This window comes from Erythrolamprus reginae, chromosome 1 (genome assembly GCF_031021105.1).
Source record: "Erythrolamprus reginae isolate rEryReg1 chromosome 1, rEryReg1.hap1, whole genome shotgun sequence".
In the NCBI taxonomy this organism is placed as follows: domain Eukaryota; kingdom Metazoa; phylum Chordata; class Lepidosauria; order Squamata; family Dipsadidae; genus Erythrolamprus; species Erythrolamprus reginae.
In genome coordinates, this window is record NC_091950.1 from 307886372 (window position 1) to 307908889 (window position 22518).

At 40.6% G+C, this 22518-nt stretch overlaps 1 protein-coding gene across 1 annotated transcript; it reads left to right on the plus strand.

The window, feature by feature from the left end:
• The first annotated feature begins 762 nt into the window (after positions 1-762).
• On the plus strand, positions 763-21931 carry HEY2 (hes related family bHLH transcription factor with YRPW motif 2). Its single transcript, XM_070739674.1, has 5 exons — positions 763-1413; positions 5219-5297; positions 5414-5497; positions 9996-10077; positions 19730-21931. Exons 1-5 carry the CDS (start codon positions 1331-1333, stop codon positions 20401-20403), a joined length of 1002 nt encoding a protein of 333 aa, XP_070595775.1. The 5' UTR covers positions 763-1330; the 3' UTR covers positions 20404-21931.
• Positions 21932-22518: the final 587 nt, after the last annotated feature.

Genomic DNA, 22518 nt, shown 5'->3' on the forward strand with positions numbered 1-22518 from the left:
TAGATTCCCACATTCCAAATCCAAATTAAGTGCTCCCAAAGTAGCCTCACTGTTGCCTTCTAGCTAAACTTTTGTCTGCTTCTGAGAAAGGGTGGCCTTGGGATTTTTGAAGAGACAAGTCCTATTTTGAGATAGATTTAGAATTCTATTTAGAATTCAGTGGGGGATAAGAAACGGTGGATCCAAATCACTATAAAAATTTTAAAAGGGACAAGGATAGGCAAACCAAACCCATGTTAAGCATCTGTCTATAGGTGCTCATGTACACGCAGTGTCTCCAGAAATGTTCAATTTTTGGCTGTATTCTGTGCCTTCTGAATAGAAATAGATACTGTACTGGCATCTGAAAACTTGCTAGGTATTAACCGGTTCCTGGCTTAGTTTTAACGCTTGTCTATATGTGCTTGTGTACATGTAATGTTAATCTTTCTCCAGAAATGTTCCATTAATGTTCTATTATTGTTGTTGTTGTCGTCGTTGTTGTTATTTTGCTTTATTCTGTGCCGCCTATATAGAAATAGATGCTGGCATCCGAAAACTTGCTAAACTTGCTAAGTATTAAGCGGTTCCTTCCTTAGTTTTAATGTCATCCCCCCCCCCGGGGGTTAAAGTTTTTAAAAACTGCAAGCAAGCCAGACGCGCCGTCTGCGGGAGAACGACTTTTTTCCAAAAATCTGTTTGCGTTTTGCAAGCCCGTGTGCAACGCTTCCTCTTTGCGCGCACGGCCTCCGCGAGGCAGTCAGCAGGCACGCATGCTTTTTAGGAGAGAGCGCGGTTCCTGCCCAAGCTAGCTGTCCCCAATCCAGCCGGCCGGGGCTGTGCAGACCTGAAGGTGCCTCCCAGCCACAGCGCCAGCCCGCCGTCCTCCCGCTCCCCCCCCCTTTCCCTCCCTCCCTTCTTCCCTTGTTGCGCGAGAGAGGCGCTCGGGGCTTTCCCACGCTTCCCCAAGACACCCGGGAGAGCTTTGGCGCTGCCGCCGCTTGGCTTCATTCAGCCAATGAAGAAGGGAACAGAAGCACTTGGCAAGGAGGCCTGTCACTCACTCCTCCGCTTTCTCCACCCAGTGGTTCTCCCGGAGAGAAAGGGAGGGACTTCGCCGGCTTGGGCGGGGCCTGGGGCTTGAGGCTGAGCCGCACCGTGGGAAAGAGCTTCAGAAATCCGTTCGATTTCTTGGCGCCGGCTCGGGGTGGGTGGGGGGTGGGGATAGGCGGACTCAATCCGGAGACTGTCCCAAAAAGAAGGGGGGAGGGGGGAAAGAGCCTCTTCACGACCTCAAAGTTCTTGCTACTTACCTCCCGATTTGGAAGCCGGACTGTCTCCTTTGGCTACGATGAAGCGCCCTTGCGAGGACACTACCTCAGATAGCGATATGGACGAGACTATAGACGTAGGGAGCGAAAATAATTATTCCGGGTAAGGAAAAAAAATCCCCACACCCTTTTTTGTCTTTGTTAAATGTTGTGCTTGTTCTTTCTTGCGGCTCAAGGGGAGGGTTGGATATAGGAGTTATAAGTGCCTCTGGCTCAGCGTCATGGAGTCCGGCTGTGCCCTGCGGGATGTTTGGGACAGGGACTAACTCAGAATCCCTTCTTGTCTTCATCCACTGGGCTCTGCGTGTTGCTGTGTTCTGACTTCATGGCTCCTACGTTAAGATAGCCACTTAAAAACATAGAAGATTGACGGCAGAAAAAGACCTCATGGTCCATCTAGTCCAGTGTTTCCCAACCTTGTCAACATGAAGATATTTGGACTTCAACTCCCAGAATTCGCTGGCTGGGGAATTCTGGGAGTTGAAGTCCAAATATCTTCAACTTGACATGGTTGGGAAACACTGATCTAGTCTGCCCTTATACTATTTCCTGTATTTTATCTTAGGATGGATATATGCTTATCCCAGGCATGTTTAAATTCTGATACCAACCACCTCTGCTGGAAGTTTGTTCCAAGCATCTACTACTTTTCCAGTAAAATAATATTTTCTCGCGTTGCTTCTGATCTTTCTGCCAACTAACCTCAGATTGTGCCCCCCTTGTTCTTGGGTTCACTTTCCTATTAAAAACACTTCCCTCCTGAACCTTATTTAACCCTTTAACATACTTAAATGTTTCGGTCATGCCCCCCCCCTTTTCCCTTCTGTCCTCCAGACTATACAGATTGAGTTCATTAAGTCTTTCCTCATAAGTTTTATGCTTACTTCTTTCTTTATACACTGCTCAAAAAAATAGAGGGAACACTTAAACAATATAACAATTTAACTCCAAGTAAATCAAACTTCTGTGAAATCAAGCTGTCCACTTAGGAAGCAACACTGATTGACAATCAATTTCACGTGTTGTTGTGCACATTGAACCTTTGTACAGAACAAAGTATTCCATGAGAATATTTCATCCATTCAGATCTAGGATGTGTTATTTGAGTGTTCCCTTTATTTTTTTGAGCAGGATACTTGGACTAATATTTTCACTTATGGTGCCGTCTTTCCAAATGCAGATGTTCACCGTGACCTGTATAATGAGATTGTTGCTTGGGCAGAGGAAGAAGAAGAAAGGCGGGTAGCAATAGTTTTTAATCGTAGCTGTAGTATTAGAAAAAGAAGAAGCTATGGCTTTTATTTCGGAGCATAGTAAAGAGAAAAAAGCAAATAGAGAGAGTAACACTGGAAGGCAGTGAACATCTTCAGAGATAGCAAGAGAATGAGTAGATGCTATTCTGCAAGGTCCTGTAACAAGGCTGCTCTGTCGTGGGGTTACTAGATGATGTCATAAAATGCCCTTGGATTTGAATTTGTATCTTGTAAACCTTATGTGAGGTGCATTGCTGGAATTTCTACATGTGGACTTGAGAACTGAGAAGGGTGTATTGGAATTTCTACACGTGGACTTGAGAAGTAAGAGGATGTATTAGAAGCCACATTGCCAGAAGGTGCTTTATAAAGCTGACTTCAGGCAGTCCAGATTTTTATATTCTGTTTTTTAGACAATTTGTTTTTCAACTGCCCTTTCCATCTTTCTGTTACGTAGCATCCAGTGGTTTGCTCCACAGTGCCCTTTGACTGACAGTAGTTGGAGCTGTATGGCTGGAAGCATTCTGGGTTTATCTTCTGGAAAGGATGGGTGGTAAGAAATTCAAGAGAAAATGAAGAGATTCAGTTATTAGATGAGCCTCATTATATTTTCAACTCCCCCCTGGAAATTTGCACTGCTTCCACTCTCCTGGCCTTTCGGAAGATGTTAAAGACACATTTTTGTTGGCAGGCTTGGGGCTGTTGAATATAGACACTTTGTTCCAGCCCAAGTTATGACCGAGTCTGGGATGAATTGTGATTGAATGGTTCTAAATGAAATGGGTTTTTAGGTTTGGTAAATTAGCTTTTAGCATGTTTAAAGGATTTAGTTTTAAACTCTTAGTTTTAATTTCCAATTTCTATTGTCTCTTTGTATGTATCCATTTTATGTTGTAAGCTGCCCTGAGACTCCGAAGAAGGGCGGCCTAGAAATCTAATCAATCAATCAATCAATCAATCAATTTTACTTACAATAAGAGGGATACTGTTTAGACAGATGGAACAAGGCACGTTTCAACTCTTTTATCACTGCATGATGTTCTTCTGCTTGTCTAACAGTCCTTAGACTGAGATATCTATGATACAGTGATTGAAGAAAGGCACTTATTAAGACACAGTAAGATGTGCTTACAAGAGTGCTCTCAGTCAACCTTGGAATTTTAGTTGATTTTTCAACTACAGACATTAAAATATCACAAGTTATTATTATTATTTATTAGATTTGTATGCCGCCCCTCTCCAGAGACTCGGAGCAGCTCACAACACAAAAGAAAAAGGGGTCATGTTTCCTTTATTTTGTTTAAAACTAGTAAAAATTTAAAAGTATTGTACTTTATGCCTGTAGCATTGTAGGCCTATACAGTAATAGTAAAATTATATGTAGTTGGTTATGAAATCAGTTTTATTTTTTCTTCAGCTGGTAAGTAGTATTTTTCCTGAGTTTGCTGAGATAATATTGTTTTCCATTTGTAGATCATTGTCTAATACTATGTAGTGAATCTAAATTGACTTTCATAAGGCATTTAAAATGAATCTTTATTGATTCCTTGCTTCAGGGCATCAGGCAATTAATGTTAGCTCGTATAATTACATGTAATACACAGGTTAGTAACTCACACCTGATCACAGCAAATTAGCTAGTGCAGATTAACTGAACAATTAGTTTTAATTAAGTTTCTTTATGAAAATCTTATACCCAGTTTAGAGTAGTCTTAAAAGTCAGAAGGTAAATGAAAGTAGATTAAAGATCTTTGCCTTAGGGAAAATTTAATTCTAGTCAGTATAACTGTTTGAATAAAACCAAAAAAGAAGCTGTGCTAAATGAATAAGAAAAATAATAGAGTGTCCATTAGGATATGATAAATCGAGCATAAGAGTTTATAGTATTCTCTAAATAGATAAATTACAAAAAATTGTGCACTTTACATTTATTGTATCTTTACATTTGCAAACTACCGGTAATTTCACATACTCATTATAATGCAGAATTTATGCCTGGACATGTGTAAATTGAAAAATAAGTTCCATAAATTTTATTGAAATGTTCTGATTTCTACATGGTCCTGTTCCCAACTGTTCCCAACCTTTTATACCTGGATCTAATTTATGTCAAAAAATGCCTTGCTTTTGATTATATATTTTGCTGTGGTTAAAATGTTCTGTAAAATATACAGAACAGGACGCTATTTTTCTGAGGCCATGATTTTTATATACCATACATGTATTTTGTAAATAAACATTTTTATTATTTCTGCCATACATGTGCCATTCGGAGATGAAAGGAGGCACATGGATTTTGGATTCAAGTAACTGTGTCCTAATACAAAACTCATTGTCAGCAGTAACTTGGAATACAGTACTGTATACTCATGTTCAGAATTTTAATACTAGGGGTTTTTTAGGTATATGATCATCAGTTTAATTATTACTTAATGATCTCTCCTAATCACTGCCTGAAACAATTTTTTAAAATATACTTTGTGGCTTGATACTTAAAAAGAAATTGAAGGAGAATTGTTTAAACTTGTATTTATATTGTTTTCAGCTTGGGCTAAAGGATTCATTCGGAAGGTGGGAAGAGATTAACTCTTTGTAAGAAAAAAAATGCACCAATGGGATCCAGTACCTGACATGCATTTTTCATTTTTTCCTTAGGCCTACTGCCAGTTCTGTGATCCGGTCAAATTCTCCTACCACAACATCTCAGATTATGGCCAGGAAAAAAAGAAGAGGGGTAAGGAATTCCTTCCAGTGTATTTGTACTGTAACATTTGCAGTTATGTAAATATTTGATCTTCGTTTAGTTTTAATGCTTAAGTACGCATATGCTTTTTGTTTTTATTGGAATAGATTATAGAGAAAAGGCGCCGTGATCGTATAAATAACAGTTTATCCGAACTGAGGCGACTTGTACCAACTGCCTTTGAAAAACAAGTAAGCATAACAAATAAACAATACAATAAACCTGTATGTCATTTTGTTGTGTCTTTCATAGAGCTCATGAAAGACTGGATGTGCCCAATCTGGCAGAGCAGACATTTCAATAAAATGTCCTGTTGTGGCAAATTCTCCGCAAAGCTGAAAAATATTTTCATTCTATTATTCACTACTCCTTTGAGCAAGAATGCCTATTCTGTTTTCTGGGGGGGGGGGGGGTGTTTCTGGGTGGATGGGTGGTGATTTTCTGTAACTCTTCCTATTATTTTAACTGGTAAAGTTTTAAACATTTGACAAGATGTCTTCTGTATAAATTCTGCAGTAACATTGTATTTTTCCCATTAATTTGTCTAGCCCAGTTGGTATTTTTAGAGTCATTATATTTGGCTGGATTTTTAAAAGGGTATATGAAAAAATTCTGATGTAATGTGTGTTACTCATGGTACAGTATATTTGAAATGACCCAAAACCAATATGTTAAATGGAAATTTTCCCAAAAGGTTCACATGAAAGCGGACTAATATTCTACTTTCAGAATTGTCCCAGCAATAAAACAAAGTAAATATTTTTCCCTATTATGTGAACATACTGATTTGAAAGATACATGATGGCAGGATGGTAAATAAAATGTTTAACTTTGTTTTGCACAGTTTTATCTTTACCTTAAAAAAAAACCCTTAAAAATAATTAGTTCAGGGCATTTTACAAAAACTGAGGCAATCTGTAGGAACACATTTCAGCCTTTAATTTTTAAATACCATGTACCTTTCTTCAAAAATATAAGTACCAATTAAAAATTATAATTGTTCATGATGAAGATTTTTTTCTGAAGTCCTAATTATTGTAAGGAATGAAATAACTTTGGATTTGAGAGACAAATTTTATTCATCCCTCTGCCATCCGCTCTATTCCCCAAATAATTGACAATTAGCCAAAAACTGTACAAGTTGAAGAGATGAGAAGAGGTGAAACATTCACTCCAGATCTAGGGTTGGATCCTGAATCAGCTTAGACAGCAGGAATAATTTATACTACATGTTAGAAAATAAAATAAATATAAGTTTGTGAAGTAAAGAAAATAATTATTTCTTAAGTATTGTAATTTTCAATAATAGGTTAAGAAGTTTTGGGTACATAGTCCAATTCTGGTTATGTCTGGAATCTCAAAAATAGAGGATTCAATAAATCAGCAGCTTCAACTATTTAGAAATCTATCACTAGATAATTTACAGCATAAAGGTCTGTGAAAGTTTTGTAATACATGTTTAATGATAGATTTCAAATCTGTTTCATTTGTTATGCTAGGCAGAGATTGTAGACTCGTATTCTGAGATATTTAGAAGGTAGTAGGTTAGGGACAGATATTTTAAGAAATGTATACCTTACACTTTAAAGCTGCAAGGGTATCTAGGAAAATATAAACTACTGTTAGGAATATTTTTGTTTCAGTTCAGAACACTTACCAGAGATTATTAGTGAGCAAGCATGAATTTTACATTGTAAGTAACTTAGTATCAGTAAGAACTTGCATCCTGCTTTTAGGGCTTTCAGTTCAACCAGGTATTCAATACTGTATACTCCACTCAATTTCATTTGCTACAACTTTTCTGTAGCAAATAGCTTTTAACATTTTTGTATCCAATGAGCATCCTTTGTATTCATTGTTCCAGGGCATTTACATTTTCTTTTATATCAATGTTTATATCTAATTCTTCAGAGTCCTTGGAGAGGGGCGGCATACAAATCTAATAAATAATAAATAATTTTGATATACTTCTGGAAAAGTCACAACCATGGTGGGCTCTTCCGATTATTTTTCCAGTTGATCCCATTTTAGTTCAGTTACTGTTGGCATTTTAGTTCAATTACCGTTGGCTTTTACCACCTCACTTTGTAAGGGAAGTGATGCCCCATTAAGAAAGCTGTACCAGTAAAAATACAATAAATATTGTGGCTTAGGCCTCAGATCACTTCCTCTCTGTGTTCTTTGACTCAAGTAGAAAGTGATGGCTTATTCTAGGGTTAGAGAACAGATTGTAAACAGAATATAGATATGAGATAATAAATTAATTATAGCATAATGTAAAAAAATTAACAACAAATAAGTAAAGGCCATGCTTTATCTTGAGCAATTTGCAAAGGGGTCTATTTTGGAGGTGTTTTTGGCCATTCAAAGAAGCCAGGACAAGAGCCAACAGTTATTAATTACAATAAATTATTTACTTTTAGAAAATCACAACCATTGTAACACAAGGCTTTCAGAGACCTAGGAAACTACTCTGAAACAAGTAATTATAATTCTGCACTATAATGAAAAAGATTAATATCGGGAAGAGGACAAAATGCAATTTGAGGACTATAGAGTGAATTAAATTTTAGAAAACAATTTTAATACCAGCACGCATGTGTACATGTGGACACCCTTCATAACAGTAAAAATCAGTGTAAATAAGACCAGTTTGAAATCAATTTTTAAATGACTATTATAGTTGGTCATTATAGTTGCTTTATCTTATAGTCAGATCATTATAGTTGCTTTATCTTAATCTAAAATGGCTGTTATTTATTATTTTAATGGTATTGCTGTGGAAAGTTGGTGTAATCTCAACCGAAGAAATGTTGCATGTCTATTATGTATTGGTGGTATTACTTGACTATTCATTTTCAAGCTTGTATTATTTCCATTTGCATTTAAAAGAGAAAGTTACTAGTTTAACTCAAACTTTATGGAATTATGCAATAAAATGAGACAGCAAAAGATACTGGATAGTTAATAAAAAGAAGGAATTTTAAATGGCATTAGCACTAACGAGAATGAGTTATTTAGAACCAGTTTCTTAACTAATGTTATACTAAGTTGTTATTTATATTTAAAACATATTAGGGGGGTATTCAGTTATTTGTATGTTTAAGCAGGGAGAAAATGATTAAAGGTTTTTCTAACTTGTACATGATCAGCAGAAAAATATGCCAAGACATTACCTTTTCTTGCTTATGTTACCAAGATGTCCCATCATTTTATGCTATGAATGAGACATGCTTAATTGGGTCCTGGTGCTTCAAGTGTGTTTCTCCCGTTTGGGTCCTGGTGCTTCAAGTGTGTTTCTCCAATAAGAGCCCGTGTGGTATATAAAACCGGACTTGTGATTTGTTATTCATGATTACTGAAAAAATTGTTTGGAAATGGGTATTGCAATTTGCTGGCTCAGGGATGCTGGATAACACTTAATATCAGCAGTAGGAAAAAGGCCAAATATTATTTCTAAGAGACCAATTTATTTAAACCTGAATATATATGAAAAGATAATTAATTATAGATTAAACACTATTGGGTGTTAGGGATTGTTAAACTTATCCTCATGTCTATATTCATCTGCAGCTGGGGGAGGATATAAAAATGAATGGTAGGCCACAACCATGCCATAAGAGACCCTCCTCTTTTTTGTGTCTATTGTAAGTAAAAACAAAATGCTGGGCGCCTGTCACACATGCCCCTGATTGTGACAACTGTTAATCTGCCATCACTCTCAGGGACAGTTGGCTAATATGGAAACAGATTCATCAGAACTTTGAACTGATTCTCTGCCCAAACAGAAAACAAGGTTAGGCTAGACCTAAAAACAAGGCATTTCACCATACTATAGATTCAAATGACCAGCGTTCCGATATTTGCACATTTTTTTTTAAAATGACAGTGAATCAATAAAACTAGCTTTGGTTTTGCTGTTCATGGAGCTGAAAATCATCAGAACTGATAATTGGGCCCTATTCGGTGTGAAGTTTTCCTGCACCTGGGAAGATTGCCATAGTTTAGGCAGTTTCCATTTGTTTCATACCTTATAAATCAGTGGTTCTCAACCTTTCTAATGCCGTGACCCCTTAATACAGTTCCTCATGTTGTTGTGACCCCCAACCAAACATCTAGCACCAATTCTCCCGGCAGAACTTTAAGCTCATTGGCAGGGACACCTCCACTGTAAACGCCTGATTGGTCAGATTGTAAAAATATGTTCCAAGGTGCCAGAATAGAAGCTTTAGTTCCTAACACTATGGGAAGTTTGTCTTTTCCATGGACTTAGATGACGCCTGTGAAACAGTCGTTCGACCCCCAAAGGGGTCCCGACCCCCAGGTTGAGAACCACTGTGACAAAGAATCCATAGAGTATTTTGCAAATGTTTTCAGTAGTGTTATACGCTTATTCTGCTGAGTTTGATATTGAGCTATGTAGTTCTATACTCTTGATTACCATTGCATATGCTTTTCCACGTTCCATAGAAGCACATGTATTATATATGTCACATTATGCAGCGTGATCTATAGTGCTTGTGTGTAACAGTAAAGTCTGGACTACAGATGCTCAGTAGAAGAATTAAACTGAGAATGCTCTAATGGTTGGGAAAATTGAAACCATAAGATGGAGCTCAAAAGGGAGGATAGCAAATCAAAGCACACAGTACTTTTAAGCCTTTATTGTTTGTGCCTCTTATCTCAAAGGGATCTGCCAAATTAGAAAAAGCAGAAATCCTGCAAATGACGGTGGATCATTTGAAGATGCTCCAGGCGACAGGCGGGAAAGGTAAGGAACTGATTTTCTAATGTGAGCAGGGGAAACCTTTGCAAACCCCCCCTGGCAGTTCTACATTAAAGGAGTGGAAATTGGTGCTTGAGGCAGGGTTGAACTCGTGGGAAAGAACTACTGGCACAAAAGGAGCCCTTGACCCTGAGCTTGTGTTGGCTTTCATAACACTGTGGGAGAGTAAAGGCTCCATTCAGAGGCAGTCCAGTCAGAGATCTGTTTGGGGTTTCCAAAGAGCACAGCAATCGGCACAAGAGAGACAAAACAAATACCCCAAACATAAACAAAGAGGGCTGCGGCCACTATTGTGAGCCATGAAACAAAACCAAATTTAAGATTCATTATGCAGTTGCTATACCACGGGAAGTGGATCCAGAGGAAACTTTCCGTATTGTTTATGCATTGCCCTTTGTTCTAGAAAGAATGTTTTCCATGAAAAATTAGACTGCGCCATACACAACCAGAACAACATCTAAGTTTGCATCTTCTGGGTGTGGGTTAGCTAAAGAGGAAACTCAATATTAGTGGGAAAAGGTGGGGGGGAGATCCACTCTAGGTGCTGACTTTTTTTGTGGGCTGACACGTTTCTCTTGTGGAATTGGGAATGTAGTACATACAGAATGTGGGTTTGTGTGGATTTAGAGAACTGTTTTGAAACTATTTAAACACTAAAAAAATTAAATACACGAGGTGTTTTGAACACTCCAGATAATATGATGCGATGATGGTGTTGATTCGTGGATCAGGACTTGATCAGATTGATTGCTGCAATTATATCTCTCTATGCCATAATCCTGTCTTGTTTTCCATAAGGGTTAATCAAATCTTATGTAGACTGGGGGCAAAACTAATACACGCAAAGGAGATATGCTTCGGTGATTCTTTTGACAATTTGCATAAAGAATGCATCATCTCTGTGCAATGTTTACCGTGTTTCTAAAACTGGGTATTTTCAAGATAATTATATTTTCTTATGTAGCTTGTCTGTGAAGAAGGGGGATTTATGAATTACATCAGACTAAGCAAAAATCATTTTATCAGGAATTAATTTCTAGAAAACATGGCTATTCATCAGGCCGTTCATGTGATTTCTATCCTTGCTAACATAAATGGCTGCAAAGAATTGTACTGCTAGTTTCCATTTACCATTTATGATCTTATTGGGCTCTTTTTCCCACGGATAGCACGTGGTATATGTATTTGAAATTCCATTAGTCTAACTTCCGAGCATGTTTAAGATATAAAAACAGGAGGGTTTGAAAGAAATTGTTTTTTTAAATTTATTTCTTTAGTATTTCTAGGGAGAGAAGTACCGTGTTTCCCCGAAAATAAGACGTACCCCGAAAGTAAGGCATGTCAGAGGTTTTGCAGAATTTGCTAATATAAGGCACCCCCTGAAAATAAAGCATAGTCAAGTTTACATACGGTACAGTGGAAAAACCTACGGTACCATTCAAAGCTGTTCATAGCGGTACCGTAATAATGTGGCGTCCCCTGCTGGCCCCTTCCGTCACTTTGTACCGTCCAGTATAGCAGACACAGTCTGCTGCTGTCTCACCGCCATTACAGTCTCCACTACAGTGCGTAGACTGTAGTTCCTCTGGTGGCCGGAAGCTGCAATAGCAGGAGTATACTGTTGTACCATATAAGTGCTGGCGTTTGTGTGTGTGTGTGCCATACTGACAGGTACCGTACCATAATCAGTGTACCATACAGTACACTTTCTTTGGGGGTGTCAGCTTTTCTGCCTGTGAATTTGTCTTATTTGAGAAATATAAGGCAACCCCCGAAAATAAGACGTAGCACAACGTTTGGAGCAAAAATTAATATAAGACAGTGTCTTATTTTCGGGGAAACACGGTATGATTCTGTAGGGAGGGATCTATGATCCTGTACGCCAGTGATGGTGAATCTTTTTGTCACTGTATGCCAAAAGTATGTGCTCGTGCGCGCCCCAGCACTCCTACATACCAGAACCCATAATGCAATATGTGCCGCATATGCACGCGCACACACCCAGATGCACCCACACACATGCATACCACACTGCACGCATTCCACGCTGTACATGTGCATGTCCACTGCGCATGCGCCCCACACCCCATTTTGGATCAAACTTTTGCTGGCACGAATGGTCTGCCTTCCCACCCTGCTGCCCCATGCAGCCAACCCGGACCATCACTCTTGGCCGTCCCCGTTCAGCTGCTGCTGCTCTTCTAGTGCCTCACTTTCCTTGTCCCAATGGACCACTTTAGGCTCATGCCAAATTAGGATGCACGAGGATTCCCAATTCTTCTTTTTCTCCTTTGGTATTGAACCTGGATGACTTGCTTGCCCCCAATTACGCTTGGTTACTGTGTTTCTTTTCATTTAGTGCCACTTGAATTCCTAGAAGTCCAATGTGGCTAGGGGAAGGATTCTCAGTGGAGGGAAGGGGAAGGATTTTTCCTCCAGCATCCCGGGCATAAACGAGAAATCCCACCCCTTCCAGCCACCAAGAACCAGCAATCCTGCCCTGTTGCTCTCCTGGAGCTGTGTAGTGGTTATTGCCCTGCTGCTTGGGCCTGAGATGCTGCAGGAGAAACCCGCTCCCTTCTAGCCACCAAGAACAAACCAGCGCAGCCTCCGCTCTCACCCTTTCTCCCAAGGGAGTGCACCCACTTCCCGATCATCACGTTTCACAGACATTCCTTTGGCATGGACTCCACTCCTTCAGTAGTGTTGCTTGTTCTCAGTGGCTGGAAGGGGGTGGCATTTCTCCTGTAGCATTCCGGGCACAAGCAGCAGGGTGAGAACCACTGTGCAGCCTCAGGAGAACAGCAGGGCAGTGGCTGGAATGGGGGAGGATTTCTCACTTGTGCCTGGGATGCTGGAGGAGAACCGCCCCCCTAGCCACCGAGAACAAGCCAGTGCCAGCCCCCTCTCCCACCCCTTGTCCTAAGGAAGCATACCCACTTCCCGGCTGTCACATCTTACAGACATTCCTTTGGCACAGATTCCACTCCTTCGGCAGCATTGCTTGTTCTCAGTGGCTGAAAGGGGGGGTTCTCGCTTTTGCCCAGGATGCTGGAGGAGAAATCCTTCCCCTTCCAGCCACTGAGAACAAGCCAGCGCCAGCCCCCCACCTTGTCCTAAGGGAGTGCACCCACTTCACGGCTGGCACATCTTACAGATGTTTCTTTGGCACAGACTCTGCTGCTTTGGCAGTGTTGCTTTTTCTCAGTGGCTGGAGTGGGGGGTTTCTCGCTTATGCCCAGGATGCTGGAGAAGAAATCCCCCCTGGGGTGGTGGTTCTCACTTAGGCCTAGGATGCTGGAAGAGAAATCCCCATGGTTCCAGCCACCGAGAACAGCCGGGATCCTGTCTCTGGGTCTTCAGGCATGAGCTGTTCTTTGCACGCATGCGCACCAGATACCAGGCCAAGTGGCCAGTGCGCATGCTCACACCGGAAACAGAAGGATCCTCTTTCTGGTGAGTGCATGTGCAATGGGTGACTGTTCTTTTGGTTTCTGGTGCTCCGGCATGAGTGAAGACCAGCTGGCTAGTGCTCTGGAACCTGGAAGAGCAATGGATGGTGGCTCCATGTGCCTGGATAGATGGCTCGGTGTGCCACTTCCGGCACATATGCAATAGGTTTCCCATCATGGTAATATAACATATGAATGCCTTTTAGATGACAGTAATAATGATTGCAAAAATTGCATTATTTAATAGTAATATACAGTGGTACCTCAAGATACGAACCCCTCGTCTTACGGACAACCCGAAATACGAACCCGGGGTTCAGAAAATTTTTGCCTCTTCTTACGAACTTTTTTCGTCTTACGAACGCCAAACCCGAACTTCTGGGTTTGGCGTTCAGGAGGCTGCTGGGAAGCCCCCAGGCTGTTTTAAAAGGTGACAGCCGGGTGGTGGGGCTTCCCAGCGGCCTCCCGAACGCCGAACCCGGAAGTTTGGCAAAAGTTCGGGTTCGGGAGGCCGCTGGGAAGCCCCGCCGCTCGGATGTCACCTTTTAAAACAGCCGGGGGGCTTCCCAGCAGCCTCCCGAAGCCGAACGCCAAACCCGAACTTCCGGGTTCGGCGTTCGGGAGGCCACTGGGAAGCCCCGCAGCCCGGCTGTCACCTTCTAAAACAGCCGGGGGGCTTCTCGGAGGCCTCCCGAACGCTGAACCCGGGAGTTCGGGTTTGGCGTTCGGCTTCGAGAGGCTGCTGGGAAGCCCCCCCTGCTGTTTTAAAAGGTGACAGCCGGGCGGGGTGGCTTCCCAGCGGTCTCCCGAACCCAAACTTTTGCCGAACTTCCGGGTCCAGCGTTCGGGAGGCCGCTGGGAAGCCCTGCAGCCCGGCTGTCACCTTTTAAAACAGCTGGGGTGCTTCTCGGAGGCCTCCCGAACGCCGAACCCGGAAGTTCGGGTTTGGCGTTCGGCTTCAGGAGGCTGCTGGGAAGCCCCCCGGCTGTTTTAAAAGGTGACAGCTGGGCGGCGGCATTTTTTTGCGGGGTTTTTTTCCCCCCTGCACGGATTAATGGATTTTACATTGTTTCCTATGGGAAACAATGTTTCGTCTTACGAACTTTTTGTCTTACGAACCTCCCCCTGGAACCAATTAGGTTCGTAAGACGAGGTATTACTGTAATTTGTTTCAGTGTACAGTGATTACAAGCCCAGCTAAAATGAGTAAAACATAAGGTATTTTTTAGAAAAACTGGTTATTATGCTTTTCTAGAGGAATGTTCACTAAGGAAGAAGCAGGACTTCTAAATTTATCAGACCTGGCTATTTAGGTCTAGAATTATGAAGAAACAATCACTACAGAGGAAAGCTCCTTGTCAGTAAATAATCTATTACCTCTAGTAGTGGTGGTGTTTGCTGTGTATTTGTTGCTGCTACTGTTGTTATTAATTATGGCTGACATAATCAGCCAATATTTTAGATTGGATTTGGCATTTTTATCTACCTATTGAGTCCTTCCCAAGGATCTGGGATAGGCAGGCGTTTGGAAGTGTTAAAGATATTGTTGAAGGATGCTAGCTGTTCCAAGTGAGGTTGCCTTTTCTGGTTGACTGACGGTGATGTCATCAGTGCTGATGACATCAGCTCAATCAACTACAAAAGGCAGCTTCCCTTGGAACAGCTAACATCCTTCAAGTGGTGCTCCAGTTGCATTGGAATCACACCCTTTACTCTTGGCACCATCTTTGCTTTCTTTTGCCACAGTTGTTCTACTGCTATTCACAAGTCTTCATATTTTGTGATGAACTCTAGTTCTTTCTGTTCCATTCTGCTGTCTCTAGGTATTGCCTAGAGACAGCGATCATTATTATGATCGTTATTAATGTTATTATAGGTGGTCCTCGAGTTATGAGCATAATTGAGTGCAAAATTTCTGTGGTTAAATGAGACCTTTGTTAAGTGAATTTTGCCCCATTTTACAATCTTTCTTGCTATAGTTGTTAAGTGAACCACTGAAGTCTTTAAAGTTAGTGATCATACAAACCAGTTGCCAAGTGTCTGAATTTCAATCATGTGACCATGGGGATATTGCAATGGCTATAAGTGTGAAAAATGGTCATAAATTACTTTTTTCAGTGCCATTTTAACTTTGAATGGTCACTAAATGAACTATTGTAAGTTGACTTGATTCTTACATTCCAATGTTCCTTCAAGAGCACAAGCTACCATGTATTTTATTTTATTTATTTTATTTTGTCAAGTACATATTGATAGTATACATAGATATAACACTGTTTATATACCTGAGATGGGTACTAATAAGAGGGAAACATTAGGACAGGGACGGTAGGCATGCTAATGCACTTATGCACACCCCTTACTGACCTGTTAGGAATTGTGTGAGGTCAACAATGGATAGTCTAAGGGTAAAGTGTTGGGGGTTAGGTGATGAAACTACAGAGTCAGGTAGTGAGTTCCTGGCATTAACTACTTGGTTGCTGAAGTTGTTGTTGTTGTTATTATTATTATTTATTAGATTTGTATGTCACCCCTCTCCAAAGACTCGGGGCGGCTCACAACAATAAAAAAACAGCACAAATCCAATAGTTAAAAGAATTTAAAACCCTTAATATAAAAGCAATCATACATCTCATACAAACAATGCATAAAACGGAACGGTCCAGGGGAATCAATTTCCCCATGCCTGACGACAGAGATGTGTTTTAAAGAGTTTGCATTTAAGTTGTATTTTCTATAGTCATGTTTGGGTTTGTATCGGTTGTGTACTCGTGTGCTTGAAGCTGAAGTACTTGTTGACAGGAAGGACATTATAGCAGACAATTTTATGGGCTATGCGTAGGTCCTGTTGAAGGCAATGTAGTTCTAAGCTTGCTAAGCCTAGAATTTCAAGTCTGGTTGTGTAAGATATTCTGTTGCGAGTAGAGGAGTGGAGGGCTCTTCTCATAAAGTATCAGTGCATACTTTCTAATGTATTTATGTCTGAAATGCAGTGTGGGTTCCAGACAGATGAGCTGTATTCAAGGATTGGTCTGGCAAAAGTTTTGTATGCTGTGGTCAGTAGTGCGATATTATCGGAGAAGAAGCTACATAAGATTAGGTTAACAACTCTTGAAGCCTTTTTGGTGATGTTGTTGCAGTGGGCTTTGGCACTTAGGTCATTTGATATGAGTGAGGGTTGTCTGCAAGGTCTTGTCTATTCAGCTTGTATTTGGTGTTCTGATTCTTTTTGCCAAATGTGTAGGACAGAGCATTTGTTGGTTGACATTTGGAGTTGCCAGATGTTTGACCATTCTGACACAAAGTCAAGGTCTTTTTGGAAGGTGGCAGTGTTATCAGTGGTGTTGAAGAATTTTACATTATTGGTGAAAGGAACGCAGTTGCTTTTAATGTGATCGCAAAGGTCATTTACATAGAGTATGAAGAGTGTTGATCCTAGTACGCTGCCTTGGGGTACACTTCTGTTAACAAGAACAGGATTAGATAGGGTGCTCCTTATTTTGACCACTTGTCTGTTTGATAAGACTGCAGCTATCCAGTCATGTAAGGGTTCAGAGATGCTGTAGGATTTTAGTGTTAGAAGTAGTTTATCGTGAACCACTGAGTCAAAGGATTTAAAGAAATCAATGTAAATTGCATCTATTGATTTGCCCTGATCAAGATGTGGAGCCCATATGTTTTTGCAGTGTAGGAGTTGCAGGTTACAGGATATTTTTTTCTGAAACCAAATTGCTTGTTAGAGGGTAGGTTGTTAATTTCTAGGTGGAAGGTAATGGATTGGTTTATGATTGACTCCATAACTTTGCATGTGACACAGCATAGAGAGATTGGTCTATAGTTTTCTACTAGACTGGAATCTTTTTTGAAGATGGGGGTGACCATGGCTAGTAACCATAGGTGTGGTAGAGAACTGGTCCTGAAGGATTTTTCAAAGATTATGCTTAGTGGTCCAGCTATGGCTGTGGAGAGTTTTTTTAGGAAGTATGAACATAGTCCATCAGGCCCAATTGATAGATAAGGTTTTAGGCAGCATAGTGCTTTTTCAATGTTGTCTTCAGTGAAGTCTATTTCTGTTAAATCGTTGGGAGTATCTGTGGTAAGACTAGGAAATTTGGGGCATGAGCCGTTGTTTTTTACAAAGACTGAGCCAAAGAATCTGTTGAAGAGGTTAGCCTTGACTGTTAGCTTTGACTGTTTCATTGCAGCATTCTTTGTTGTTGAGTCCTTTTAGTGGTGGGGTGGGTCTCGAGTCCTTGAGTTTGTTATTTACAAAGTTGTAGAAGGCGTGGTTGGATTTGGTGCACAGAAGGTTTTTCTCTTGTTTGCTGTGATAGTTGAAGCATTCCGTCTTTATTTGGTGGCATATATTTTCGTAGTGGTTTTTAAAGTTGGTTACATAGCCTTTTTTGTTTTTTTGCCAGAGGGATATTTTTTTATTTTAGCTTCTTATTGATATGGGTATTTTGTTTTTCTTGGTTATAGTGCACTCCACTACTTTTCCTAACAGGAACCATCCTGTAATTCATCCAGTAAACTTCCAGGACTATGATTGAACCTGCATCTGTGTCATCTTAATCTTGGTCCAGCACCTTAACCAATACAACTCAATGCCTTTTAAATAGCCCAGTGACATGAGTACTTCTGTAAACTGTATCTGAACTACAGCTGAATAAGTGTGGAGGCTTTGTATTTATTGCCTTTGCACTTGTTTTATTTATTGATTAGATTTATACTCTGCCCATTTCACTGTCCAGCAACATGGGATGTTCCACCTTTTGTCTGAGTACCCAAGGCACTGGTGATCTCCCGTCGTTTTATCTTGTTGTCACTTTGAATGTACACTGATAACCATACATTAAAATGAAATTTCATTGCATACAGCTCTCAAAAGGTCACCACCTCCAATATATATTACATAAATACAACAAAATACATACGTACCTATGTACATACATACATACATACATACATACATACATACGCATATACCCACATGTATCTTTTCAATAGCCCTGTGAATATAAGGAGCAGGATTTTACAGCCCAGCTTTTCCATATAGGTAGTTACTCCAACACTCCGCAGTCTGCATTGGTTGCCGATCAATTTTCGGTCACAATTCAAAGTGTTGGTTATGACCTTTAAAGCCCTTCATGGCATTGGACCAGAATATCTCCGAGACCGCCTCCTGCCGCATGAATCCCAGCGACCGATTAGGTCCCACAGAGTGGGCCTTCTCCGGGTCCCGGCAACTAAAAAATGTCGGTTGGCGGGCCCCAGGGGAAGAGCCTTTTCTGTGGCGGCCCCGACTCTCTGGAACCAGCTCCCCCCAGAGATTAGAACTGCCCCTACCCTCCTTGCCTTTCGTAAACTCCTTAAAACCCACCTCTGTCGTCAGGCATGGGGGAACTGAAATATCTCCCCTGGGCCTATACAATTTATGTATGATATGCTTGTATGTATGTCTGTTTAATAACGGTTTTTTAAAAATATCTTAAATTGTACATTATTAGATTTGTTATAAACTGTTTTTATTGTGTTGTGAGCCGCCCCGAGTCTACGGAGAGGGGTGGCATACAAATCTAATAAACATAAACATAGTTCTTGACTTACACCAGTTCATTTAGTGACTGTTCAGAGTTACAACAGCATTGAAAAAAGTGACTTATGACCATTGCAGAATCTCCATCGTTATGTAATCAAATTTTGGGTGCTTTGCAACTGGCTCATATTTACAACGGTTGCAGTGCCCCTGGGTCATGTGATCACCTTTTCCCACGTTCTGATAAGCAAAGTCAATGAGAAACGAGATTCCCATAACAATCTTATTATTAATTTAATAACTGCAGCGATTCATTTAAAAAATGTGGCAGTGAGAAATTAGCAAATGAGCAATATGAATTGTCGTTATAAGTCAAAGACTACTTGTCAATTACTTGTAAGGTTTTCATGGAGACATGGGCTTTTATAAGTCACAGGTGAAAAGCATCATAATAGAAGTTCCAGTCTAGATTTTAAAAGGGTTTTTTTTTTTAAATTATCCCTGAGATGACAACTTTACCAAGTTAATTTACGGGCCATCTTCTCTAGCATATTTCAGAATTATCATATGTATTCCAGGCTGTGCTTTACAAGAAAGACCAAAGGAAGCATCTGATCGTTAAGTGCATTTTTCTTCTGTGTTCCAGGTTATTTTGATGCTCATGCTCTGGCCATGGATTTCATTAGCATTGGGTTTCGAGAATGTTTAACCGAAGTGGCAAGATACCTGAGTTCTGTGGAAGGTCTGGACACGGCAGACCCTCTACGAGTCCGGCTAGTCTCCCATCTCAGCTCGTGTGCTTCTCAGAGGGAAGCGGCTGCCATGACCTCGTCCATGGCCCACCATCACCATCCTCTGCACCCTCACCATTGGGCGGCTGCTTTCCATCATCTCCCTACGGCTTTATTGCAGCAGAATGGATTACATCCCTCTGACGTCTCCCCTTGCAGACTCGCCACAGCCTCAGAGGTGCCTTCCCATGGCTCGGCTCTTCTCACCGCCACTTTCGCCCATGCCGATTCTACCCTCCGAGTGCCCTCGGCGGGCAGCGTTGCTCCTTGCGTCCCACCACTTTCTACCTCTCTCCTCTCGCTTTCTGCCACTGTGCATGCTGCGGCAGCGGCTGCGGCTCAGAGTTTCCCTCTATCTTTCGCTGGAGCATTCCCAATGCTTCCCCCCAGCGCAGCGGCGGCAGTGGCAGCTGCCGCAGCCATCAGCCCTCCTTTGTCTGTTTCGGCAACTGCTAACTCTCAGCAACCCAGCAGTAATAGAAACACTAAACCCTACCGACCTTGGGGTACTGAAGTTGGAGCTTTCTAGATTCCTTCCCAAGGCCTTCTGCAGTTTTAACAGAAAGCCCTTGCACAAAGCTTAGGTGATGAACAGCTCTAGGAGCCAGACGGATGCTCAAGACACAGAAGAGAGTGAGAGCAACTCTGCCATACAAATCATCAGAATGGAGTTGTTTTTCTACTTTGTTTGAATCAGACCTCAATCCTGGATGACAGTGGTCTTCAAATGATATCCTGTATCGGCCTTAATGTTCTTGCTATGCATTGTTTATTTGCCAGGGAAGTGGTGGATTATAGCTCACAAAATCTTCCTGAAAAACAAACGCTTTCCTAAACGCTTAAGTGCCTGTTCTGTTCTGAATAGGTAATGTGTTTATATGTGTTTCTTTTGCATTTTTTTTCTCTTAAGGCTAAACCACCAGGCAAGCATGAAAATGATGCTGGAGAGGAAACAATAGAATTTGGATTCGGATAATAAGATCCAGAATAGGGATACAATTTCTGAGTAAATACTTCTGCAAGGTGGCAGCCCTTTAGCATCAGTGGGACCCCGCCAAACTAACTTGAGTTGAATTTTAAGAACAACAAGATTGCTGAGATGGCATATACTTAATCTCATCTAGTTTACCTTCGTTGTGCAGATCTATCAAATGTCTGCAGTGTAATCCTGATAAAAGCACTAAACTTTTAGCGTTGTTAAAGAAATTACAAGCTTCCTGGCACTTTCTGTAAAACCATTGGTGTCAAATTATACTTAAGTGTGCATACGTTGACCACCAGTTCTAGACTGATGCATTTTGATAAAGTCACAGCTGATACGTCTGGTTCATTTTTGCAAGCTGGGAAACTGCTTCCTTTAGATTAGAGTCCTTTATTTGTCACAGAAAGCGGTATGATTAAATAGCTACAATACTTTACCCTTCGACCATTTTTTCCCCATTCAATCATATCTGGTTGAAAACTGGCTTTCATTAGAGCTCAGTTTGGCTCTCTGGCTGTAACCATACCTGAAAAATTAGGACAATTTTATTCTAAGAGATCTGGAAGGAACTAGACTGCCAAAGGCTGAGTTGTAGGTAGCAGCAAATGTGAGTCTTTGGGTTAATTTCTGTTGCTGCCATTTAGTTTCCTTTTTTCCCCCTTTTCTTTTTTTGTACGGGTTCAGTTCCCAATCCAGAAAATGTAAGTTATATATTTTTTAACTACCCATACAAGCAGTACTATAAAAATGTTTTGCTTTGTATTATTATTACAGAAACGTGAAATAACACAAGTATTTTTATTCGTTGACTCAAGAGCTAGAGTTAATGATGGGGGAGGAGGGCAAGTTAAATGAAAGCACAGCATGTATTATGCACTTCATTTCTCTGCTGTGTGGAGAAAGCAATAAACAGAATGTTAAACATTATACAAATGTACTTTTAAAATATTTGTTTTAAAAATACTGTTCCTAGTTGGAGGAGGGGCAGATTGTTCATTATTTTGGTAACCCTTTTTTCTATGCAAACGTTTTATGTATCACTTATTAAATGAAGTCTTTTTTTGACTGACTTCCAGATATTGTCTTGATGTGATCAGTGAAAGGGAAGAAATTGAATGTGTTAAAAGTCAATGCAAGTCCAGATGGTGGTGGCTTCCTGGAAAGGTTGCATTGTGTTACACAACTAAAAGTGCACATAGTCTCACTTAAGGTTCTATTCAGTTTAGTTTCTTACTCGTGATTCCCCGAAAATATGACCCTGCCTTATATTTTTTTGAAGCCTGAAATTAACTCTTGGCTTTATTGCCATGCACTCAAAAGCCTGATTGGACTTATTAACAGGGGATGTCTTATTTTGCTGAAAACAGGGTATATGTGTGGTGAAATTATGTTAAACATAATTCAGTATCCAAATCAATACTAACTTGGGGCTAAATAAGTGATAAGCACGCAATCGGCCATTGCATTGCATGTTTGCTAAGTTGTTGATGCAAGTGGAAACTACAGTGATCATAACCTGGAATGGGAAAGTTATAATGTTAGGCTGCAACTTTTGTTCCTATATTAGTTTACCTTAAAACTATTTTTCCTCTTCTGAAAAAAGCTGCTACCATTAATAACAGTAGTTTTCTTCTTGGGGGAAATAGCTGAATGGAGCTTGAT